This window comes from Numenius arquata, chromosome 2 (assembly GCF_964106895.1).
Source record: "Numenius arquata chromosome 2, bNumArq3.hap1.1, whole genome shotgun sequence".
NCBI classification, from domain to species: Eukaryota; Metazoa; Chordata; class Aves; order Charadriiformes; family Scolopacidae; genus Numenius; species Numenius arquata.
The window spans coordinates 60562130-60585690 of NC_133577.1; the positions used below are offsets into that span (position 1 = coordinate 60562130).

The window sequence follows — 23561 nt, forward strand, 5'->3', positions numbered from 1 at the left end:
GTACCTTTGGAAAACAGGAACAACTTTACACTGAGCCACATAAGGATTTTAAATGGTTTTAGTTTCTTAAAGCCATTTTCAGATTTTCCCATTCTCTCCCACATCTTCATCAGCCATAAGAATCTTTACCACCTGGGGAATTTGGTCCTAAGCTCCAATAAACCGTGTAAACCATTAAAATGCACTCGCTGGCATTTATTTACATACTTATAAAAGTTACAGAGGGCAAGCCAAGAATTCCTACAGCTGCTGAAACTACACAGGAGGCTTTTCTGGCCTGATACGCAGGAGAAGCGATTGAGAGAACAGCAATAGAGGAGCAACTGATAGGCACCAATGAACAAGTTCTCCCTTCCCTGCAGCATCAAGGGCTACTGAAGGACAACAAGAGAGTCCAAACGCAGGTTCTGGTGTATATTTGAAGCGTGTGGGATCTGAGGCAGATATCAGAAATGGTGCAAACATCACTGAGCCGTCACACAGAGCACCTGCTCCCAGGCCAGAAACCAGCTCTGTGGAAGGTGAAAGGCACTCAGTTTCCTTCAGGTTGGGGAACTTCCCTGCAGCCAAGGGCCCACGGGTCACACTGCGGGCCTTGACTGCTCTTCAGGGTCCTCCTTCATCTTTGCGTATGTGGCAGGGCAGAACTGAGAGTACAGCTGAGCCAGGAATGCCTGGGATGTGATCTCTAGCCTGGTCCCGTGGCTCAGCTTGTTCCATACGTGCACTGCGTAGGTGTTCTTAAGGAGCTCCTGAAGCTCCGAGGAGCTGATTGATTGAAATAATTTCTTCCAGTCCTCCCAGTGAACAGGATAAACAGCTTCTGGGGAAAGAGCACGCACCCCTTTGCAGCTCATGTTGTTCTGAATATTACTGATGGAGCACCACTTCTTGAAGACACGTGTTAAGAGTTCTGGGCCCTGGTGTGCCCAGATCCAGCCATTGTAGTTATCCACAAAGTCCTGCATGCAAAGCTCCATGAATTCATGCTTGGGTGTAAAGGACAGAAAGGCCCCGTTCAGTACATCCTGAGACTGGATGCCAAGGGCATTGGTGAGGTTCTTTAAGTTCTTAAGCACAATGAAGTCTGTGTCCAGGTAGATGCCACCAAATTTCCACATGATGGCAATTCTGCAGGCATCAGACAGGACAGGCAGGAAATAAGGTTCTTTCTGGTGCTCAGACTGCAGGTACCACTTTGCCAGAGGTGTCCCTGAGAAAAGCTCTGGCAAGTCCAGGGGCCGGATTTCCACATTGGGGAAGCAGCTCAGCAACGAGAACGCCCACAGGTTGGGTAAGGAGGCATTCCCATTTGCCAATCCTTTCATGAGCACCACAACCCTTGTCCCAGGGTGCGTCCTGGCCGCTGACTCCACCGAGCACGTGAAGAGGTAACTTGGGTTAGTTTGCTCCGAGGTTTCCACAAAAAACACATCCCCTGGGGAAGGAGGTTGCCCACCAGCTGTGGGATGGGGAAGGCAAGGCAAAAACTGTTCACACCTGCTTTGTGTAGGCAAGCTGTAGAGCTGGCCCTCAGTGTCCTCTCTAGTTCTCCAGTAGAACATGACAGAGGGAAAGAACACAAATGAAATGGTGAGGATAAACAGAGCCCTGAGCCGGTGGCTCAGCACTGCCGCCGTCAGTTTTGGCAGGCAACTGGACATCCTGGGCAGTCCTGCTCCCGTCAGAGCCTGCTCTCCCGAGACAATCGTCGTGATCTGAAGGGGAGATAAGAAGAAAAAGACACTGACAGGCAAGGCAGCAGACCAGAAACCTTGCGACAGTGTCACGGCAGAGCAGAACTCTCCTTGCTCCACCTCAGAGCAGCAGGCTTAAATTATACCTTTTGGTCACTTTTGAAACAGTCTCCTGGCTTCTCTGTATTGTCACTGGGCCTTCAGTTCCCGCATCAGAAACTACTGCCCATCTTTGTGTCCCTCTCTTTCCAACACAAAATAGTGACAAGTCTTCCTTTCTGTATATCACAAACCAAGGCTGATCCTCATTTCTGTCTATGTTGTCCGTGTAAGTTGTGCTTGCCAATTGGAAGGATATGCAGCATTTGAAACACAAATGGCATACCTTCGTGGTATGCAAGCAGCATTAGAGAATTTATCTACCACCTTCTAGAATTTCAGGTCATTCTGGACATGAGACATACATGCAAAAAACCCTAGAATGAGGAAATAGGAATGCTCCTTATGTATATTCCTGGAGCTCTATCAATGTATATTGTGTAGAACTCTGCCTTGCTGAGAGTTTTTTCTCATGATGCACAACCCGTCCTTCCCCAAAACCAAGCACAGTACTAAGACCCCAGTGCTGACATCAGTTCCTGTCAGGAGGACTCATTCTCCCAGGCTGTTGAACGAGCAGTTGCTGCCTTTCGAAATCAACCACCTGCCCCTACAGAGAGCCTGGCTCATTTTTCATTGCACTGTAACATAGCAGAATGGATGGATAGTGGGAGGGGAATTGATACAAGGCAACTTTGGAGGTGGATGCAGACGATAAGGACAAGATTTGCCTAGGTAAGGACAGTTTCAAGGCTGCTTCCCAACCCTGCTCCCATGCCAAGTCCTCACTTCTACCTCCTTGGGTAGATGGTGCTGGCTAAACCAATTGTCACCAAACCAGGATGCAAAAGTCATGCTGACTGTGACCTGCTCAGCTCTCCCAATGGAATCGCCTGGTAATGGATATGCAATCTCCACCCTATCCTTATTTCTTCTCTTCCTCCTGCAAAAGGGAGGGATGGAGAGGAAGAGATTACCAATAAGGCATCAACAAAAATAGAAGTAATTTTAGCTACATTCTCAGCATTATCAAGCATTTCCGGCCTTCCCTCCCCTTAAAGTGAAGGAAAGCAGAACCAGCACCTCCTGGGCCCACCACGGAGGCCCCAAAAGTAAACATGCAAAACCACGTAACAAAACAGCAAGGAGGAATGTGGCATTTAGGGCCAGAGGAAACAGCCTCAAGTTGTGCCAGGGGACCTTTAGATTGTATATAAGGAAAATTTTATTCACTGAAAGGGTTGTCAAGCATTGGAACGGGCTGCCCAGGAAAGTGGTTGAGTCACCATCCCTGGAGGTTTTTAAGAGACATGTAGGTGTGGCATTTAGGTACATAGTTTACTGGTGGACTTGGCAGTGTTAGGTTAACGGTTGGACTTGATGATCATAAAGGCCTTTTCCAACCTAAACGATTCTATGATTTCTACTGTCTCCCTCTGCTCCACCTCCAAATCCCCAGGCTCCAGAACAGAGAGCTTCATGGAACACCAAAAGCTTTAATCTGTAACCAGACAGGGAACAGGACAGAGAAGACAGCTGGCACAATGCCATTTGTCATTAACCCCTGGTACTAAACTCTCCATGTAGCCAGAAAAGGACTTGTCAGAGCACTGGGAGGTTTCCATACGCAACAGCACAGAGCCACTGCTCTCCACCAGGCACTGGGGCTTGGTGGACAGAACAGAGGCAGCCGATACGCAAAGCACCAGCTCTGGATTCCCAGAACATTTTCTTCTCCTGCAGAGAAATGCCAGCATGTGCTGAGGGTGCTACAGGCAGCAAAAAAAAAAAACCACTCTGCTTTTTAGGTGTCTATTTCCCCCTCCCTCCACACCACAGCCTGTTGAATCCTGTAAATCATTTTCAGCTTGGTAAAAGAGAAAGCAGGGGCAGGCTTGAGGGGAAAGAGCTTTTCTTATAGAGAAGGCAGAAAAGTGCGTCTCTAATCTAACAGTGAGCAAGCTTCAAGGTTACAAGCATATTTTTAGTAAGTGGAGACACTTCTACTACAATCAGACTGATATATATTTAAAAATAAATTTCCGTGTTTGTAGCGGATAAGAGGACATTTTAGACACTGCATTAGCCAGTCAATTTATTTCACAAAAGAAACACAGGAAACCTGGTTCTCTACCTTCCTCTGAAATTGAAAGTGCCGTTGCGCAGAAACTGCAAATACTACTCACCTGTCTCTGCTTTCAAGACACCAGAGAAGTCACTGCTCAGCTGGACAAGATTTTCAAGAGGATAGTGTCTCTGAGAATGCCTATAACTCTATTGTCTGGCACTTCCTTTTTCTGAAACGGTGAAAGATGGAGTCTCAACACATGGGGAAAACAAGTCGGTCAAGGAGGATGTGACATCATATTTTCAGCTAACACAGTGGCTGAAAGAAGGGTCATACAGCAGCTGTGCTGTGAAGAACCCATCTAATTAGAAATAAAACAGAAAACAACAAAAAAACAAAACCACACACACAAAAAAGCAAAAAAAGAAGGAAAAGGAAACCCCATTATCACTACGCTTTAAGCTTTATAGTGTTGCAGGAAACTAGTTGCTGTTTTGTTTTCTACTCCTTTGCTAAGAATTCCCAGTGCTCATGATGCTTGGGTGACTGCCACAAGAACTGATCTTAGAGTTTCATAGAGCTGCCTCCTCCCCCCGCCAAGACTTCAGTTCTGAATGCTCCTTTGAACACACACTTCTTTCGACCAATTAATTTCCTCATTCATGTGGGAATACTCCTTCTTATGCCAGATACTTCGTTGAATGACTTTGCCAAATTCAGGTGTCCCTCATTTTATGACAGAGCTCCCCCTTGTCCCTGTGCTCGATGCCGACCTTCCCTTACAGAAGACACGTTGACGCCTTCATAAAATACCACCTTTATCCATACAGCCACTAAGTTTAGGGTTTAGTGCAGTATCTGCTCTGTTGCCTGCAACAAACATCAGGCCTGTTGCTCTGTAGCCTCCACAAATCCTTCCAAGCGCTGCAGCACCACGGATGGACTCATAAGACACCAACATTGGGGAAACTCTTTGGAAAGCATCTTAAGCTCTTCCCAGCCCTTTTGTCAACGGAGCTCTCCAGGCCTCAGGTCAGGCCCCATCTAGTCAGAGAATCACAGAAGGGTTGGGGTGGGAAGGCACCTCTGGAGATTGTTTGACCAACGGCCTTGCTCAAAGCAGAGTCACCTAGAGCAGGTTGCTCAGGACCACGTCCTCTTGGCTTTTGACATTGCCTGAGGACAGAGACTCCACAGCCTCTCTGGGCAACCTGCTCCAGCGTTTCACCACCGTTTCTTCATTCTAATTCCCCCTATTTCAGTTTGTGCCCACTGTGTCTCTTCCCATCACTGGATTCCACAGAGAACAGTCTGGCTTGTCTTCTTTACCCCACCCATCTCCGGTCAGGTATTTATACACTTTCACAAGACACCCCCCGAGCCCGCCCTTCTCTAAGCAAAATGATCAGAGCTCTCTCAGCCTCTCTTCCTACAGCACATGCTCCAGTCCCTTTCTCATCTTAGCAGCCCTTTGCTGGACTTGCTCCAGCATGTCCATGTCTCGCTTTTACTGGGGAGCCCAGAGCCAGCACTCCAGATGTGTCTCCCCAGTGCTGAGCAGCAAGGAAGGATTGCTTCCCTTGGCCTTGCAGGCAGTGCTCTACATAATGAACTCCAGCAGGCTGTTGGCCTCTGTTGCCACCAGGGCACACTGCTGGCTCCTGGTCAACATCTTGTTCACAGGACCATTGGGTCCTTTTCTGCTAAGATGCTATCAGGCTGGTCAGCCCATGTACTTCTCAAGTTCATCATTGGCTCTGCCCAGGTTTGCTAGAAGCCACTGTGGGCTTTATCTCACCTAACTTTAAAGTTCTGTGGCATAGGCACCCATGTCCCCTTTAGAGGCAGTGACGCCTGCAGTCACTTATCAGCTTGTGCAATCTGCATTAGGGTTGGATGAATGACCCTGCGTCATGCATTGACTAGATCCCAAAGACAATAATACGATGTCATGGGGGACACTGCTCTGGTACTGGGGGACCTGGCACTGGTCCTTCTGCTGATGTGGACACATCTGCCCCTGTTTTTTCCCCAATGTGTTCAATACTCCAGTGAAAGGAAGGTAATGCTTTTCCTTCTCATGCCAGTTCAGAAACAGGAAGATTCACAGACCCCCCGAGAGTGTGACAGAGACTGGTGAGATACTGGCAAGCCACAAGAATTTCTTCAACACAGCAACAGGCTAATGCATACTTTCTAAATAGACACGATTTGCAAAAAATACTGCATATAATTTTCACAACCTTTCTGGCTAAATTTAAAAGCCTAGCTAACCAATGCAGTGCTGGAAACGCCCAAAGAAAACACAAAGCAAACCAAAAAACCCAGTCCAAAAAAAACCTGTAAGCTGTACAGGGACACCTTACTGCATAAGGTAAAGGCTGACATTTAAATGATAGCAAGTTTCCCTTTTTCCAAGCACAAAAAGGATAAAATGTAGCACAAAGGGAACAGACATGGAAGATCTTGTAACTCCTCTCTGCAAGGACTTCAACCTACCTGATGCTGCTGGGTCTGCACATGCTCATGTCTCCTCTTGGTACCTCTAAGGGGAACTAGAACACCCTGCAGTGAACAAAGGGGTTTCCTGCCCTACATACCCGTAAATGTACTTCACTGATCTGTCCCTTGGTAGCAAAACCACAGGCAGCAAAAAATGGAAACAACCAAAACTGGATGACAATTGGACGATGGGGTGATTGCAAGAGACAAGTTGTAAATTCCCCGAAACAAATGGTGAGAGATGAAAGGGAGGGGGAGAAGGCCCTCAGAGCCTTTCTGGGGAATGTCTCAAACACTCACAAGGACCTTGAAAGGAAGCTATCGTCATGGCTGGATAATGTGGAGTCTGGATAATGCAGGCTTTATGCTTAAAGAACCGATAAGGCTAACACCTGCTTATCCCTTGTGTGACTCAGGCGGGAAAGAAACTTGCCTGAATCTGGAGGAGGGAGACAGGACAGCTCTGCTTTTCATCAGCAAGGACGCAAGAACAGGAACCTGTGTAGTTCTTTCCTTCTTCAACTGGCTGCTATACCCGATGATGACCTTTGCCTCATTATCTGTGAAATGCATATTAAACTTGACACCCTGTATACGCTAATGAAGATTATCAAGATCATGCTAAACATATATGACTGTAACACTTGTCTCTCTACCCAAATCGTGCTGCATGTCACCTCTCACGGGGGAGAAACCTGAGACAAAACTGCCACCGTAGCAGTGGGGTGGGTTGGACCGAAACAGAGAACATAAAGTGGGAAGGTAAGTGGGAGATTTTTGCAGAGTGCTCCTACGAACCCGAGACCCCCATTGGTTGGACCAACACTGGAACCAGGACCGTTGATCTCTTGACCTCTCTCACGCTCTCTCTCCTTCTCTATCCCTCTTTTTCTCTTTTCTCTTAGAGTTGCAAAGTCCATAATTCATTGTTTATCCATTGTTAAGTACCAGTCCCCATAATTCATTGTATATCTGTTTTTAAGCAATGCAAGGCGTACCTTACCTGCTTGCCATAATTTGTTATATACCTAACCAATTATTGTGGACCTAGTCAAGACATATATTAATCACTGTGGGAATTTAATAAATGTTTGTATACAGACCTTGAGAGTCGTCTCACCTTAGTCTGCGCTGCTGCAGATTTGCGAACCTGAGTCACTCACCCCTTCTCTCTTCTGAGTGGGGGGTGACAGTGGTGGTACAACATCAATTGTATATGAAACCAATTTACATGAAGCCAAACGAGCATCACTGAGCAGTTCCTGCAATCCTCTACTTTTCAGATTGTAACAGCAGATACTCAGAAGTCCCTGATGGCTGGCAAACCATTCCTAACAGGACAAAATGTACACCGTTGAGTGATAGTGTTACAGAACATCGTCAGACCTTAGTGACACTTTGAGTAGTGATAAAAAATGGCAAGAAATAAGCTGTAGAAATTCTTTAGGGGCATGCATTTAGCAGCGTCAGAGAATGAAACGTTATGTGCTCAGTTCGCACTGAAAGCCATTAGAATTGCTTTTATGTAATTACGTTAGAACCACATAATTCTCAGATTATCACTTCTGCAGCAGGTCTCGAACCTCCATGCCTAAATCTTAGTACAACCAGTATAAACAACTGTCTTAGCCAGAGGGGACTCATAAAAGACCAAGTTTAGATAGAAGTATTGCCACTAAGGCAACTCTGAACCTCCCTGAAGGCTGCCAGACCCTAATAACCAGTGTAGCAATGGCTCAGTATCAAAGATAGCCAGCTACAAGGGAGGGGAGTGTAGCACAGAGCCCAGTGCTGTGCCAATCAGCTCTCCCTTCACCCAGGAATTAAGACTTCTGTCAGGAGGACTAAGAAGAAATACTCAACTTGAGGTTTCTGTCAGACCACTGCTGAGGTGCAGGGCAAGGAAACAGCTCATTATTTGTTCATTCTCACCTGAAATCACAAAGAATTAGCACTTTATCAGCTTCACTCCTTGTGGTCTCTCCACATTACTCTTATGCACAAGAGAGCCGTAGGTCCAGATACAATATGGATTGACGGACTGACAAGTGAAAGCAGCCACTAGTAGTCACAAGGCTAACATACCACCAGAGAAGAGATCTGTCTCCTTCTATCATAAGAGCGATTGCACCGTTACCTTATTGACCGCAGGCAAGGCAGAGCGTGCTGTGCTGTCTGCTGTGGAGCACCCGAGTCACTGCCAGGAGCAGGTGAGCCAGGCACAGCAATGTACTTGTTAGTGCGGGCAGCACAGACGAACTTCTGCTCACAAGCGTGCAGCAGGAGTTCATGAGAAAAAGAAGCTGGCACCAGCTGGTGACCGGGCCGTTAGGAGCAGCCTCACAAAGCGACAAGGTTAAGAAAGCAAAGCAGAGCTCAGTTTCGGGCTCAGCCTGGAGCTTTCTGTCCCTTGAGATTTTTGTGTCCTTCTGGACTTACAGGACTGGTTGGTATTACTGGAAATGCACCAAAACCATAGCTTTGCAGTTAGAATCATAGAATCGTCTAGGTTGGAAGGGAGCTTTAAGATCATTTAGTCCAACCATCAACCTAACTCTGATTAAAATAAAAAACACCAACCCCCCCCCCAAAAAAAACCCCAAAACAACCCATCACTAAATCATGTTACTGAACACTATGTCAACCCGTCTTTTGAACGCCTCCAGGGATGGTGCCTCAACCACTTCCCTGGGCAGCCCATTCCAAGGCTTAATAACCCTTTCCGTGTAAAAATTTTTCCTGATGTCCAATCTGAACCTCCCCTGGTGCAACTTGAGGCCATTTCCTCTTGTCCCATTGCCTGTGACTTGGGAGAAGAGACCGACCCCCCCTGGCTACACCCTCCTTTCAGGGACTTGTAGAGAGTGAGAAGGTCTCCCCTCAGTCTCCTCTTCTCCAGGCTGAACACCCCCAGCTCCCTCAGCCTTTCCTCATAAGACTTACTCTCCAGACCCCTCACCAGCTTTGTTGCCCTTCTCTGGACCCGCTCCAGCCCCTCAATATCTTTTTTGTGGGAAGGGGCCCAAAACTGGACCCAGCACTCGAGGTGGGGCCTCACCAGTGCCGAGTAGAGGGGGACCATCACCTCTCGGGTCCTACTTACCACACTGTTCCTGATACAGGCCAGGATGCTGTTGGCCTTCCTGGCCACCTGGGCACACTGCTGGCTCATGTTCAGCCCACAGTCCACCAACACCCCCAGGTCCTTTTCTGCCGGGCAGTTCCAGCCACTCTGCCCCCAGCCTGTAGCACTGCAGGGGGTTGGTGTGACCCAAGTGCAGGACCCGGCACTTGGCCTTGTTGAACCTCATCCCATTGGCCTCGGCCCATTGATCCAGCCTGTCCAGACCCCTCTGCAAAGCCTTTCTACCCTCCAGCAGGTCGACACTCCCACCCAACTTGGTGTCATCTGCAAACTGACTGAGGGTGCACTCAATCCCCTTGTCCAGATCATTGATAAAGATGTTAAAGAGAACCGGCCCCAATACCCAGCCCTGGGGGACACCACTCGTGACTGGCCGCCAACTGGATTTAACTCCATTCACCACCACTCTCTGGGCCTGGCCTCCAGCCAGTTTGTAACCCAGTGGAGAGTGCTCCCATCCAAGCCATGGGCAGCCAGTTTCTCCAGGAGGATGCTGTGGGAGACTGTATCAAAGGCCTTCCTAAAGCTCAGGTAAACAACATCCACAGCCTTTCCCTCATCCACCAAGCGGGTCACTTTGTCACAGAAGGAGATCAGGTTTGTCAAGCAGGACCTGCCCCTCATGAACCTGTGCTGGCTTGGCCTGATCACCTGGGTGTCCTTCATGTGCTGCATAATGGCACTCAGGATGATCTGTTCCATGACATTCCCAGACACCAAGGTCAGACTGACAGGCCTGCAGTTCCCCAGATCATCCTTCCGACACTTCTTGTTGACGGGCGTCACGTTTGCTAGATGCCAGTCAGCTGGCATTCAAGTTCTAATTAGTTCAAGTCTAATCCCTAGTTGTGAGCATTAGCTTTTACCTGGGCTTTAAAATTTTGTAGGAACCATTCTGAACCATCGTTTGGGTGATGGCCCAGTGGATGTCATAGCACCTCACCCCCAAAATAGTACAAGAGATAAGCCGAAACTCCCCAAGTCCAGCGTTGCATTAGCCTCTCATATCCACTGTTAGGGGCCAGCCCCAGTACATAGGCCAGCTTTACTCTTCCCTTCCCCAGTAGAAGGAGGCCATGTAGTTTATGCAGGCTTAGCTGGTGCCGTTGTCCTCAGCTTCAGAGCTGCTCACTGTAGTTTTTAATCACGGCTTGGCTCAGCTCTGGTAACAGCAGGTTCGTTCTGCTCCATCCCACGTCTACAGGGAGTGGCTGGAAGCAGCAATCCCCAGCATCAGATACAGCCAGAGAAGAGCGGACCGAGTGGGGTGTTGCTGAGCTAACTCGGGGACCATGTGGGAAGGGAGGGATGGAAGGATCACATTGGAGGGTGGATGGATGAAGCAGGGAGCACAACTTGCTCCAGCACTGCTGTAGGATCCTTCAGATCCCACAATGAAGTGGCCATAAGGCAACATGCTGGTGGATCACTCCACTGAGCACCTTGTCCATAAAGGGACCGGTGCACAGAGTCCTCTGCCCCAAAAGTCTGGGCCTGCCTGCAGTTTAGATCATCCTCTGTAGTACTGGAAGGTGAAAACTGATGTGTCCGTGACGTAGCGGGTAGGAACGGCCCAGAGAAAAGGTCTGCAGGCAACAATGTCTCAGGACTACAAGAATCCAAAACATACTCTGGTGTGCACAAGCTGTTTTCATCGTCTCCTGCAAAGACATTATGAAGATAAGGATGAATGCAAGGCAGAGAGGCTGCATTTCACTCACTGCACTGACACTGGCACACCTGCACCCGACAGCTACACAGATCCTACCTTTGCAGAGGAGAGTAAAGCTCTTCCAAGAAAATGGCGCAAGCTGAAAAAAAGATCAAATGTGATTACAACAAAGGGGAAAAAAAAAAAATCAAACGTGAAGCCATGAATCAATCGGCATTTCCCACAGCTGAACCATGGGACCTGTGATTGCCTTTAAGATATGCCATATTTCCCTATAACACAGGTAGGCCTCAGGGACCCCTGAGAGATCAGAGATCACTGGCCAAGGGCTGCTCAGCCTCAGAGCATGGGAACCATCCCCAGCCACCAGAAAAAGCACCAAGGAGATACTCTCTAATCACTGACCCTGCAAACTGCCTAAATTTCAGCGAGAGGAAGTGGCGGGATGTGGCCACGTTGGCAGAACGCACTGGGATAGCTCTTGCTGACACAGCTGTAGATGCAGCACTCTATGCCACGAGAGCGAAGGGCTGGGGAGGCAGGAGGATGGAGGGACACAGGCCTGCAGGAGCACAAGATGTCTCTCCCAGAGACGGGTTATTCCTACCCAGCCCAGGAGCCGGGGGAAGAAGGCACAGCCCACCCCAAATCCACTCTGTTCCCCCAGCACTGCCCAGAAGGGGGGACGCAGCGCCTGGCCGCACGGAGCTTCCAGAAGATTCTGCCATGGCCGTGCCACCACCTCAGGTGCAGCTCCCAGCCTGACCACGGTGCCTCCAGCAGCAGGAAGGAGGGCCAACCCAGCCCAGGCTCATTTTCCACCATTTACAGAAAGCTGAGCAGGAGGAGGAGGCTCAAGGAGGGACTGGCAAACTGCTGTCCTCTTTGGGGAAGGTGGCAGCAGGGCCCCTGCTGCCATGCGGGTGCCTGCGTCAGCACCTCTCCAGCCGAAAGGAACTCCCAAGGGCAGCTAGCATGTCCTGACCCTCCCCACCAGCATCTCAACCGCCCCCCACTGCCATCCCCTGCCCTGTTCCCCACAGCACATTACCTCCTCATCGCCCTCCTCCTCTCCATGACAGCCCTTGCTGGCCCCAGCCAGGCAGGCTGCAGGAGCTTGCCAGCCCACAGGTGGGACTACTCTGCCTTGTTCCTGCTTCCTCATCACTTGTGGCTGCCACGCTGGTGCTGACTTACCTCCCTTGTCCTTCCCGTCGTGACCGAACACCATTATGCCACGTGGGACACCTGAAAGGCCACAGCCAGCTGTGCCAAAGGAAAGGATATGGAAACCCAAGTTTGGGCTTTTTATTCTGAGGCACTTTCTACAAACAGCCCTCAGAAAAACCTTCCAAGTTGCTCTCACGGCTACTGATGCCCCTGTGTCTTATACACCTCCCTCCCCTTATAACCCCAGTTCCCGATACAGTCGAGCTGGCACAGGTTTGCTGACCAGAAGCGCTGCTTTTTCATTTCTCCTGCTTGAAAAAAGAATCACTGGTTGCACAGCCGGACCCTGCAATCTAACAGCAACTTCATGTAGATGTTATACTTGGATTCTTTTACAGCCCAAGAAGATATTTCCTCCCATTGTGTTTTTCTGTAGGTGAAAAACCAACATAAAGAAAGTGGAGGGTTTATCCTGTTGCCTGCTAATACCAATCAGTTGCACAGCTTGCTGTGAAGAATTAGGACAGGTAGTGAGCTGTTGAACGCAGGAAAGAAAGAAGCAGATGGAAGCAGCACCTAGAAGGAGGGCTTTGTGTCTAGTACAGGGAAGGGACCTGGGTGATGCAGCTGTGCTGTGAACTTAATTAAGAAACTCACCTGGCTCACCCGTCTGGATGCAGTCCTGAGTGATGTGCTCTGGGAAATCCTGCTTTGGCAGGGGAGTTGGACTAGATGATCTCTAGAGGTCCCTTCCAACTCTGACAATTCCATGATCCCATTAAATGATTAACCTAGCCAAAATGTGTTCTAGATTCACATGCTTCTGATGGGAATATTTAATCAAGAAATATTCCCACTGGTTATGCTCTCCACAATTCAATTGTACAATAAAACACAAAGCGATTTCTGAGAGGGGCTTTTTTTTTTTTTTTTTTGGTAGAAAACTGAGTGGTTGTTAAAAGACAAAGAAAAAAACTACATCTGGAAAGCCACTAGGCTTGTTCTGCTTACATTCACTCATGAGACACATCCATGTGCTGATATTAGTCCTACTAGGTTGGCAATACGTGCGCTCCCTTTGGGAGCAGAGTTGCCCACCTGTACAGCCAGTACATGCAGTGGGATTTCTACGCAGTGAAGAAACAGCAGGTGCAGAGGAATGGCAGAGGGAACAAAATTCAGATATACATCAAAGTATCATACCATTACTGACTGATCGTTTTCCGACATCAAAACCATGAAAAGTTACTATATAAAAATGTTGGTATTTCACTATGGTACTGCTGGTATCCAGTCTGAAGTGAGAGTTACAAGAAATGCGTGACAAGCTTTACTTTTGAGCATCCTGCATCTTTGCACAGCCTGGGCTTTCCCAGACTAATCCTAGCATTTGATGGAAATACTTCTATGCAAGAACTCTTCCACAGCAAGCAAATACAGAAGATTAAGAAAAGGCGTACAACCAACAGACAAAGATGACAGGACCATTTCTCAGAATTCACATACGAGTACCTACCGGAGTGAGTGATTTAGTCATAAAACATATGACTCTGGATGCGAGGAAAAAGGGTTGGTGTAAATTAAATTTCAGTTGCATTACTGGGGGTTGCTTATTATTTTACCTATGTAACAGTAAGAGGCAATTAAACCACAAGGAACTACCCTCTAATCACTGACAGCCCACCAACTGTTTTACCACCAGTGCTATCTTAAATATGTTACTCAGGTGTGTTGCAGACACGCAATGGAACAGGTTGCCCAGGGAGGTGGTTGAGGCCCCTTCCCTTGAGATATTCAAGGTGAAGCTCGACGAGGCCCTGGGCAACCTGGTCTAGTTGGGGGTGTCCCTGCTGACTGCGGGGAGGTCGGACTAGATGACCTTTGGAGGTCCCTTCCAGCTTGGACCAATCTATGAATCTATGAGTGTAGACAAAGACACTTCTATCTCCAAGCAGTGATGCGGCAGGGCAGTATTGTTCTCAATACTTGTTGCTTTTCCCCATGCTGGTGAAAGAACTGCTTTTGGCTGTTTCTTTTCCCAAAAAGGAGCAGAAAAGTTGTCCTGTCACTGTGGAATGCAAAACAGTAGAAAAGATCATTGGAAATAAAGTACCTTTGGAAAACAGGAACAACTTTACACTGAGCCACATAAGGATTTTAAATGGTTTTAGTTTCTTAAAGCCATTTTCAGATTTTCCCATTCTCTCCCATATCTTCATCAGCCATAAGAATCTTTACCACCTGGGGAATTTGGTCCTAAGCTCCAATAAACCGTGTAAACCATTAAAATGCACTCGTTGGCATTTATTTACATACTTATAAAAGTTACAGAGGGCAAGCCAAGGATTCCTACAGCTGCTGAAACTACACAGGAGGCTTTTCTGGCCTGATACGCAGGAGAAGCGATTGAGAGAACAGCAATAGAGGAGCAACTGATAGGCACCAATGAACAAGTTCTCCCTTCCCTGCAGCATCAAGGGCTACTGAAGGACAACAAGAGAGTCCAAACGCAGGTTCTGGTGTATATTTGAAGCGTGTGGGATCTGAGGCAGATATCAGAAATGGTGCAAACATCACCGAGCCGTCACACAGAGCACCTGCTCCCAGGCCAGAAACCAGCTCTGTGGAAGGTGAAAGGCACTCAGTTTCCTTCAGGTTGGGGAACTTCCCTGCAGCCAAGGGCCCACGGGTCACACTGCGGGCCTTGACTGCTCTTCAGGGTCCTCCTTCATCTTTGCGTATGTGGCAGGGCAGAACTGAGAGTACAGCTGAGCCAGGAAGGCCTGGGATGTGATCTCTAGCCTGGTCCCGTGGCTCAGCTTGTTCCATACGTGCACTGCGTAGGTGTTCTTAAGGAGCTCCTGAAGCTCCGAGGAGCTGATTGATTGAAATAATTTCTTCCAGTCCTCCCAGTGAACAGGATAAACGGCTTCTGGAGAAAGAGCACGCACCCCTTTGCAGCTCATGTTGTTCTGAATATTACTGATGGAGCACCACTTCTTGAAGACACGTGTTAAGAGTTCTGGGCCCTGGTGTGCCCAGATCCAGCCATTGTAGTTATCCACAAAGTCCTGCATGCAAAGCTCCATGAATTCATGCTTGGGTGTAAAGGACAGAAAGGCCCCGTTCAGTACATCCTGAGACTGGATGCCAAGGGCATTGGTGAGGTTCTTTAAGTTCTTAAGCACAATGAAGTCTGTGTCCAGGTAGATGCCACCAAATTTCCACATGATGGCAATTCTGCAGGCATCAGACAGGACAGGCAGGAAATAAGGCTCCCAGTGATGATAAGACTGCAGGTACCACTTTGCCAGAGGTGTCCCTGAGAAAAGCTCTGGCAAGTCCAGGGACCGGATTTCCACATTGGGGAAGCAGCTCAGCAACGAGAATGCCCACAGGTTGGGTAAGGAGGCATTCCCATTTGCCAATCCTTTCATGAGCACCACAACCCTTGTCCCAGGGTGCGTCCTGGCCGCTGACTCCACCGAGCACGTGAAGAGGTAACTTGGGTTAGTTTGCTCCGAGGTTTCCACAAAAAACACATCCCCTGGGGAAGGAGGTTGCCCACCAGCTGTGGGATGGGGAAGGCAAGGCAAAAACTGTTCACACCTGCTTTGTGTAGGCAAGCTGTAGAGCTGGCCCTCAGTGTCCTCTCTAGTTCTCCAGTAGAACATGACAGAGGGAAAGAACACAAATGAAATGGTGAGGATAAACAGAGCCCTGAGCCGGTGGCTCAGCACTGCCGCCGTCAGTTTTGGCAGGCAACTGGACATCCTGGGCAGTCCTGCTCCCGTCAGAGCCTGCTCTCCCGAGACAATCGTCGTGATCTGAAGGGGAGATAAGAAGAAAAAGACACTGACAGGCAAGGCAGCAGACCAGAAACCTTGCGACAGTGTCACGGCAGAGCAGAACTCTCCTTGCTCCACCTCAGAGCAGCAGGCTTAAATTATGCCTTTTGGTCACTTTTGAAACAGTCTCCTGGCTTCTCTGTATTGTCACCGGGCCTTCAGGTCAATGCAGAACTGAGGGGGAAGCAGCAAGGATGAATGTGGCATTTCCCTTTCCTCTGTCTGCTCCATCTCCAAATCCGAAACCCAGGCTCCAGAACAGAGAGCTTCATGGAACACCAAAAGCTTTAATCTGTAACCAGACAGGGAAGAGAACAAAGAACACAGCTGGTACAATGCCATTTGTCATTAACCCCTGGTTACTAAACTCTCCATGTAGCCAGAAAAGGACTTGTCAGAGCACTGGGAGGTTTCCATACGCAACAGCACAGAGCCACTGCTCTCCACCAGGCACTGGGGCTTGGTGGACAGAACAGAGGCAGCCGATACGCAAAGCACCAGCTCTGGATTCCCAGAACATTTTCTTCTCCTGCAGAGAAATGCCAGCATGTGCTGAGGGTGCTACAGGCAGCAAAAAAAAAAAAACCACTCTGCTTTTTAGGTGTCTATTTCCCCCTCCCTCCACATCACAGCCTGTTGAATCCTGTAAATCATTTTCAGCTTGGTAAGCTGTAAAAGAGCAAGCAGGGGCAGGCTTGAGGGGACAGGGTTCTTTCTTCCACTTAACAAATACAGGAAATCTGGCTCTCTAGACCTGCCTCCTCCCCCCGCCAAGGCTTCAGTTCCGAATGCTCCTTTGAACACACACTTCTTTCGACCAATTAATTTCCTCATTCATGTGGGAATACTCCTTCTTATGCCAGATACTTCGTTGAATGACTTTGCCAAATTCAGGTGTCCCTCATTTTATGACAGAGCTCCCCCTTGTCCCTGTGCTCGATGCCGACCTTCCCTTACAGAAGACATGTTGACGCCTTCATAAAATACCACCTTTATCCATACAGCCACTAAGTTTAGGGTTTAGTGCAGTATCTGCTCTGTTGCCTGCAACAAACATCAGGCCTGTTGCTCTGTAGCCTCCACAAATCCTTCCAAGCGCTGCAGCACCACGGATGGACTCATAAGACACCAACATTGGGGAAACTCTTTGGAAAGCATCTTAAGCTCTTCCCAGCCCTTTTGTCAACGGAGCTCTCCAGGCCTCAGGTCAGGCCCCATCTAATCAGAGAATCACAGAAGGGTTGGGGTGGGAAGGCACCTCTGGAGATTGTTTGACCAACGGCCTTGCTCAAAGCAGAGTCACCTAGAGCAGGCTGCTCAGGACCACGTCCTCTTGGCTTTTGACATTGCCTGAGGACAGAGACTCCACAGCCTCTCTGGGCAACCTGCTCCAGCGTTTCACCACCGTTTCTTCATTCTAATTCCCCCTATTTCAGTTTGTGCCCACTGTGTCTCTTCCCATCACTGGATTCCACAGAGAACAGTCTGGCTTGTCTTCTTTACCCCACCCATCTCCGGTCAGGTATTTATACACTTTCACAAGACACCCCCCGAGCCCGCCCTTCTCTAAGCAAAATGATCAGAGCTCTCTCAGCCTCTCTTCCTACAGCACATGCTCCAGTCCCTTTCTCATCTTAGCAGCCCTTTGCTGGACTTGCTCCAGCATGTCCATGTCTCGCTTTTACTGGGGAGCCCAGAGCCAGCACTCCAGATGTGTCTCCCCAGTGCTGAGCAGCAAGGAAGGATTGCTTCCCTTGGCCTTGCAGGCAGTGCTCTACATAATGAACTCCAGCAGGCTGTTGGCCTCCGTTGCCACAAGGGCACACTGCTGACTCCTGGTCAACTCCTTATCCTAGGTGCAAGGAGTTATCTGTCACCATTTACATTTGTCTCTGTTGAACTTCATGAGATTCTTGTTATCTCGTTTCTCCAGCTTGTCAAGGTCACTCTGAGAGACAACTCACCCACTTTGTGTATCAACCACTCCTACGAGTTTTGCATCATCTGCAGGCTTGCTGAGGTTGCACTCCATGACACCGACAGCAAGGTCATTAATAAAGATGTTAAACAGTATTGGCTCCAGCAAAGATCCTTGGAGTTTACCACTAGTTACTGCTCTTCACCTGGACTTTGTGTCACTCATCACAATACTTCAAGTACAGAAGTTTGGCTAGTTTGCTACCCACCTCACTATGTTTAGGTAGTCATCTTTTCATCAGTATGTTACAAGGCTGTTATGGAGACTGTCAAAAAACTACTAAAGTCACAATAAACAATATCCAATATTCTCCTGTCCATCGAGCTGGTCATTTCATTATAGAAGGTTATCAGTTTAGTCAGGCATGATCCCCCTTTGTAAATCCATGCCAGCTGCTCCCAATTATCTTCTTGTCCTTAATATGTTTGCAGGTGGCTTCACAGAGGATTTGCTCCATTGCCTTCCCAGGGTTCAAGGTGACAATGAGTGGCCTATATGAAAGACCTATAGTCCCCTGGATCCTCTTCCTTGCATGTCTTGAAGATATCAATATAGGAGTGACTTTTGCTTCCTTCTACTTCCCTCGATCTCTATGACCTTTCAAGCATAACAATGAGTGATCTCACAATGACATCACCCAGCTCCTGCAGCACTCATGGATGCATCCCATCAGGTCCCATCATCTGCCTGTTCATTCAGTCCTGACATATATTCCATGGACATGGTGATGCACAAGAGACTGTGGCATGCATCACCCACAAGGAGGGCTTACAGCGTAGAGAAACATCCCCAAGTTCCTCTTACTTGTAACCAGATGCAGACACTAATTTTGGTTTGTTTCAAACTGATCTCTGAACTTCCTTTCAATCTCTCATCTCCTACTGACCTTCTGCCTCTCTAGCAGGCTTCCTGTTCATTCTGCAGTTGGAAAAAAAGTTAATAACATTGGTAGCCTTAATGTATGCTTGTCTGGCCATGCCCTGCGCTTGATCTCTTGTCTTCTTATTAAATTCCTTTCTGAGTCTTTCCTTGGTGAGGGCTTTCAATTCTGTGTGCACATGTGTATGTCAGGATGTGAATGGTCAGACCACAGGTCAGAGGTGTGTGTCCATGGAGCCAGCAACTGGAGTGACTGTGGGTGCACAAGTGTGCAATGGCTAACAAAGACCAAGTGGACCACCCTGTGATTATGCAAAGTGGCCTGGGAACCAGGAGAAAGAGTGGGTCCCTGAGGCCAGCTCTGGATGTGAGAGCACCTGTGCATCTCTAAGGGTGAGGGGACAGGAGCATCAGTTATGGAACATGGAAAATCCTGGCCAGTTCTGTGTGTGTGTGTGTGTGTTTAACGGTTTGTACCAGCAACTGGAGCAGGGTTGTGGCCTTGGGAACTTGTATGTCCAGGTGCCAGCAACTACTGGGCTGAGTGCCTAAGCCCAGCTGCTGCAGAGACTCACCTTTTACATGTCTATGTATATTCTCACTTGTGGACTTCCATCCTGTCCAGCCAGAAAGGGGAGCTGGATGAGGCTGTTGGTGTTGCCTACATTCATGTGGGTGCTCTGAGTGTCTGCCTGTGATCTGCGTCGCCAGTCGTGTACATATACATGTATATGTGTGCTTTGTGTGCATGTGCCTGCTGAATACATCTTCAGCCTCACCACTGTCTGGACATGGCTCACCTCACCAGGAGAGCAGCAGTCTCACCTCTTTCGGGCTGTTGGATCTGATATGATATATTGTCCTCCAACACAGATTACTCTCCTTCAAAACCAAAATATGGTCAAACCTCTCCCTCACTGACCCTTATTTCCCTGGATCCCTACTGTGCTTGCCACTTGTAAGGAAAGACAGCATTTATTTAATTTTATCGTCATCAGTCCATTATTTTCAAATCAGACATGTACAAGAGTAATCCTTGGTACTAGGATTTTAGATTCTCTTTTGTCCTTGAGTTTGCTGCCATACTAGTGATCCGACAGCGAGTGGGACAGCTGCTTCTGAGGTGTTTCATTTCCCCAGAGAACCACCTGCCAGCCCTCCCTAAAACTAAGAACTCATCTAAAACCCCAGTGCTATCATCTCTTCCTGTCAAGAGGTGTCAGCTCCCAGATTCACAGAATGGTACTTGTTTCCCTTCTGTTTATTCCTTGATAACCACCCTGTATCCAATATTCGCTACAAAGCTCTGCAACATAGTAGTGTTTCCTCTATGTTCCTTCACACGGCACCTCTGTTCTTGAGCATGCTCTTAGTTTTATATTTAAGCCTCTAGACTTAAGAGTACTTAACACTTTCCTTCACTGAAAAAAAATTAAATAAATTCATATTTTCCCTTCTTTCACCATTTAAAACCAGACTTTGTGAAAGTGAAACTGTTAAACCTTCAATATAGCAGTCATCCCTACTGAAGAGCAGACACATTCTCCTCTTTTCCCACCTGTTCTACCCGCAGAGCCAGATCTTCCTCTAGTAGTACGCTCAAGCATAGGGGGACATCTATATACCCTCCTGTCAGGCAGTTGAGCTGAGATGCTCAGTGCTATTTCTGCTTTTACAAGCCTAGTCTGACTGTTCTTGCCAGGCTCCAAGTTTAGATGTCTGAAGTCCAAAGTGTATATTTAACCATAAAGAGATAGTGTTGCAGCAGCTGAAAAAGTAGAGCTGAGTTTATCTCCCAGAAAGTCCAACAGGTTTTTACAGTCTGAAATAACGTGTGTCAATGTACAGTCTAATTGAAGGGCGCTGTCATCAGTGTGCCAATTCCTTCCTCAAAGGCTGCATAGTCAAAGTGGTGCCAGGGTCTTAATAAAGAAAAAAATAAAATAAAATAAGGTTTCACAAGGAATATAGTCTTTAAAGAAAAAAAGGACCTGTCTGAAAGATGCAAAACATTTTAGTGACTTCTCTGCTTTAATCCCTGTTTCCCTTGTGGCAAAAGTTTGCATAATTTAAAAGAAATAAAATTAATACAATCCATCAGTAAAAACAGAAGTTTTGTGAGACAAACCAAATGTGCAGAATGTAATAGAGAACTACATTATGCCTGTTACAGATAGCTATGGGTTAGCTTAATAACAGGACAGAATTTTCCATTTCAGTTTAAGCATTTTCATTTGAAAAAAAAGAAAAATCTTCTTTGAGATTTTTTTATTACTCATTTTTTTTTCCACCATTTGAACAAAAATCATCCTAAGACTTTTCAACACACCTTCAGTCTCTCAGAGAGACCGTTTTGGAGCATTTCTACTCTGCCTGTAGAAAATGCCACAACATCTGGCCAGTAGCACCGGGCACGGGCATGCCTGGGAGCAGCCCCGTCACAGTGAGCTGCACTTCTGCTTTCCTCTGAAACCCATGACCTCTGCTTTCCTTGAAACTCACACTTTCTTTCCATATAGTTGCAAGAAACGGCAAGACCCTGCTATCTCTCCTCCCTCCATCGCTCCACTCGTGTGCGGAAGGAAGAAGAGCAAGGGAGTGAGATTTTTTTTTAAACCACGTTACACATGGAGTACACAGTAGAGTTACTGCTAGGCTAGTAGTACTGCACCAGCAAAGAGTCTGAGCATGGGGGAAAAGAGATGGCTATGCAGCTGCACCCCGCAGAAAGAGCACATCAACGGCAAAAGTTTACTCCAGCTCTGCTCCACAATGAATCTTTTACAGCCTGAATGTAAGGGTTTGCAAAAAAAACCCAGCATCTATCCTATGGCTTTTGCCCACACAACTTGTTCAAAGATTATCACTCACGAACACTTGCAATTGGCTGGTGCTGGCCCTTCTCTAGAAAGCTCTACTTGGGAAAATGCCAAAGCACCAACGCAGTGATATAGGGTTACGCCAATGTCACACATGGAGAACGGAATCTCTACTCATACTAGATCCACACGGGGTTTGTACTGTTTGGCCACATCATTGCTATAATGAATATACTGCCATAGGCAAAACATTCTTGACCTGGGGAATTTCACTTAATTGAATTTATTACAAATTAACATAAGCTTTCAATTACCGATTCATGTACTGAGAAAAAAAAAAAAAAGAAAAAGATCACCAACCAACAATTAAAAAAACACTTTGGGAAACACCTTTCCTCTTCTACTCAGGCTCATCTTCAGGCCAACACCTCTACTGCCCCTTTCCTGCTGTCAACTTCCCTTGTTTTCACTGTGGGTTATGCTCTGTCTGTCCCGATTCCTTTGATGAGGCAACAGGAAGCACAGGAGGCTACGGGTCAGTGCGTAACAGTTTCTTTTGGCTGATCCTTGCATCTCAGTTTTCCTCCACTGCTCTTTGCTTCTTACTGCTCCTCTGCTCCAGCATGGGTCCTCCACAGCCTGCAGTCCCTTGGTGTGTACCTGCCCTGGCACAGGTTCTCCATGGGCCACACTCCCTCAGGGGTGTCCCTGTCCCGGTGTGGGTCCTCCACAAACTGTAGATCCTCAGGGGTGCCACTGCCCTAGCACAGGCTGCAGTCCCTCAAGGGTACCTCCTCCAGCACAGAGTGCCTCCTTCCAAGAGAGCATCTCAAGCCATGAACCCAACAATGTCCTCTTCCACATATCTCCTCCACTTCTTTCACCCTTCAGACACGTCTCTTCATGTATGTCCTCACATTTCCTTTTGCACGTCCTCTTATATCTCCTCTCACATCTCCTCCTGTGTCTCCTGACATCTTTGCCTTTGTGTCTCCTTTTACTTGTCCTCACACATGTCCTTTTAGGCCTCCTGCCCTGTGTGTCCTTTTTTGTGACTCATCTCCTCTGCATCCTCATGTGTCCTCCCACGTTTGTCCTTATGTGTGCCCTTTTGTGTCTCCTCTCATGTCTCCCTTCTCTGATGCCTGTCCCTAGCAGCTACCACCCTTTCTTAAATATGTTCGAGCAGAGGCATCGTGTGCTGCCCTGACTGGTTACAGTTTTGGTGTGCAATGTGCTGTTTTCATCTGTTTTGGAGCTGGCTGGAACCAGCTGGAACCAGCACAAGGCACCTCATGGACCCCTTCCACACAGTCACCCCTGTAGTCCCTGGCTCCCCAAACCCTGCCAGTTATGCCTAATACAGAATACCTTGCAATGTTTAAATAGCTTTTTTTTTTTTTTCCCTTGTAAGCGTGAAATCTGGATTTGAATGTTAGATTATTAACTGGCAAGGAGTTCTTCATTACCTAGTGCAAACAAAATCAGTTATAAAACACGCTAGGTAGGCAAGGTTACTGATTTCCTGAACAGCTTGTGTGTTTATTTCCCTTTGTGGTAACATCTAATTCCAAAAGTCCCCTGTACAATTCTTCAGAAATTCTTTAAACAAAGAAAAGGAGCGACCATAAGTGACATGCCATCATTTACCTACTTGCAAGGAAAAGGGCTTGCCAACAATTTA

The 23561-nt window shown here is 47.7% G+C and overlaps 2 protein-coding genes across 3 annotated transcripts; both read right to left on the reverse strand.

Moving 5' to 3' along the window:
* Positions 1-581: 581 nt before the first annotated feature.
* On the reverse strand, positions 582-7615 carry A4GALT (alpha 1,4-galactosyltransferase (P1PK blood group)). Of its 2 annotated transcripts, none has more exons than XM_074168367.1 (2): positions 7598-7615; positions 582-1718 (listed from the first exon to the last, which is right to left on the reverse strand). In XM_074168367.1, exons 1-2 carry the CDS (start codon positions 7613-7615, stop codon positions 582-584), a joined length of 1155 nt encoding a protein of 384 aa, XP_074024468.1. The 2 variants fall into 2 exon arrangements, with proteins under 2 accessions (XP_074024468.1, XP_074024469.1); XM_074168368.1 differs by lacking the exon at positions 7598-7615 and adding an exon at positions 2841-2903.
* A 7428-nt stretch (positions 7616-15043) lies between these two features.
* LOC141479415 (lactosylceramide 4-alpha-galactosyltransferase-like) lies at positions 15044-16126 on the reverse strand. Its single transcript, XM_074168582.1, has one exon. The coding sequence runs from the start codon at positions 16124-16126 to the stop codon at positions 15044-15046; it is 1083 nt and encodes a 360-aa protein (XP_074024683.1).
* Between the last annotated feature and the right edge of the window lie 7435 nt (positions 16127-23561).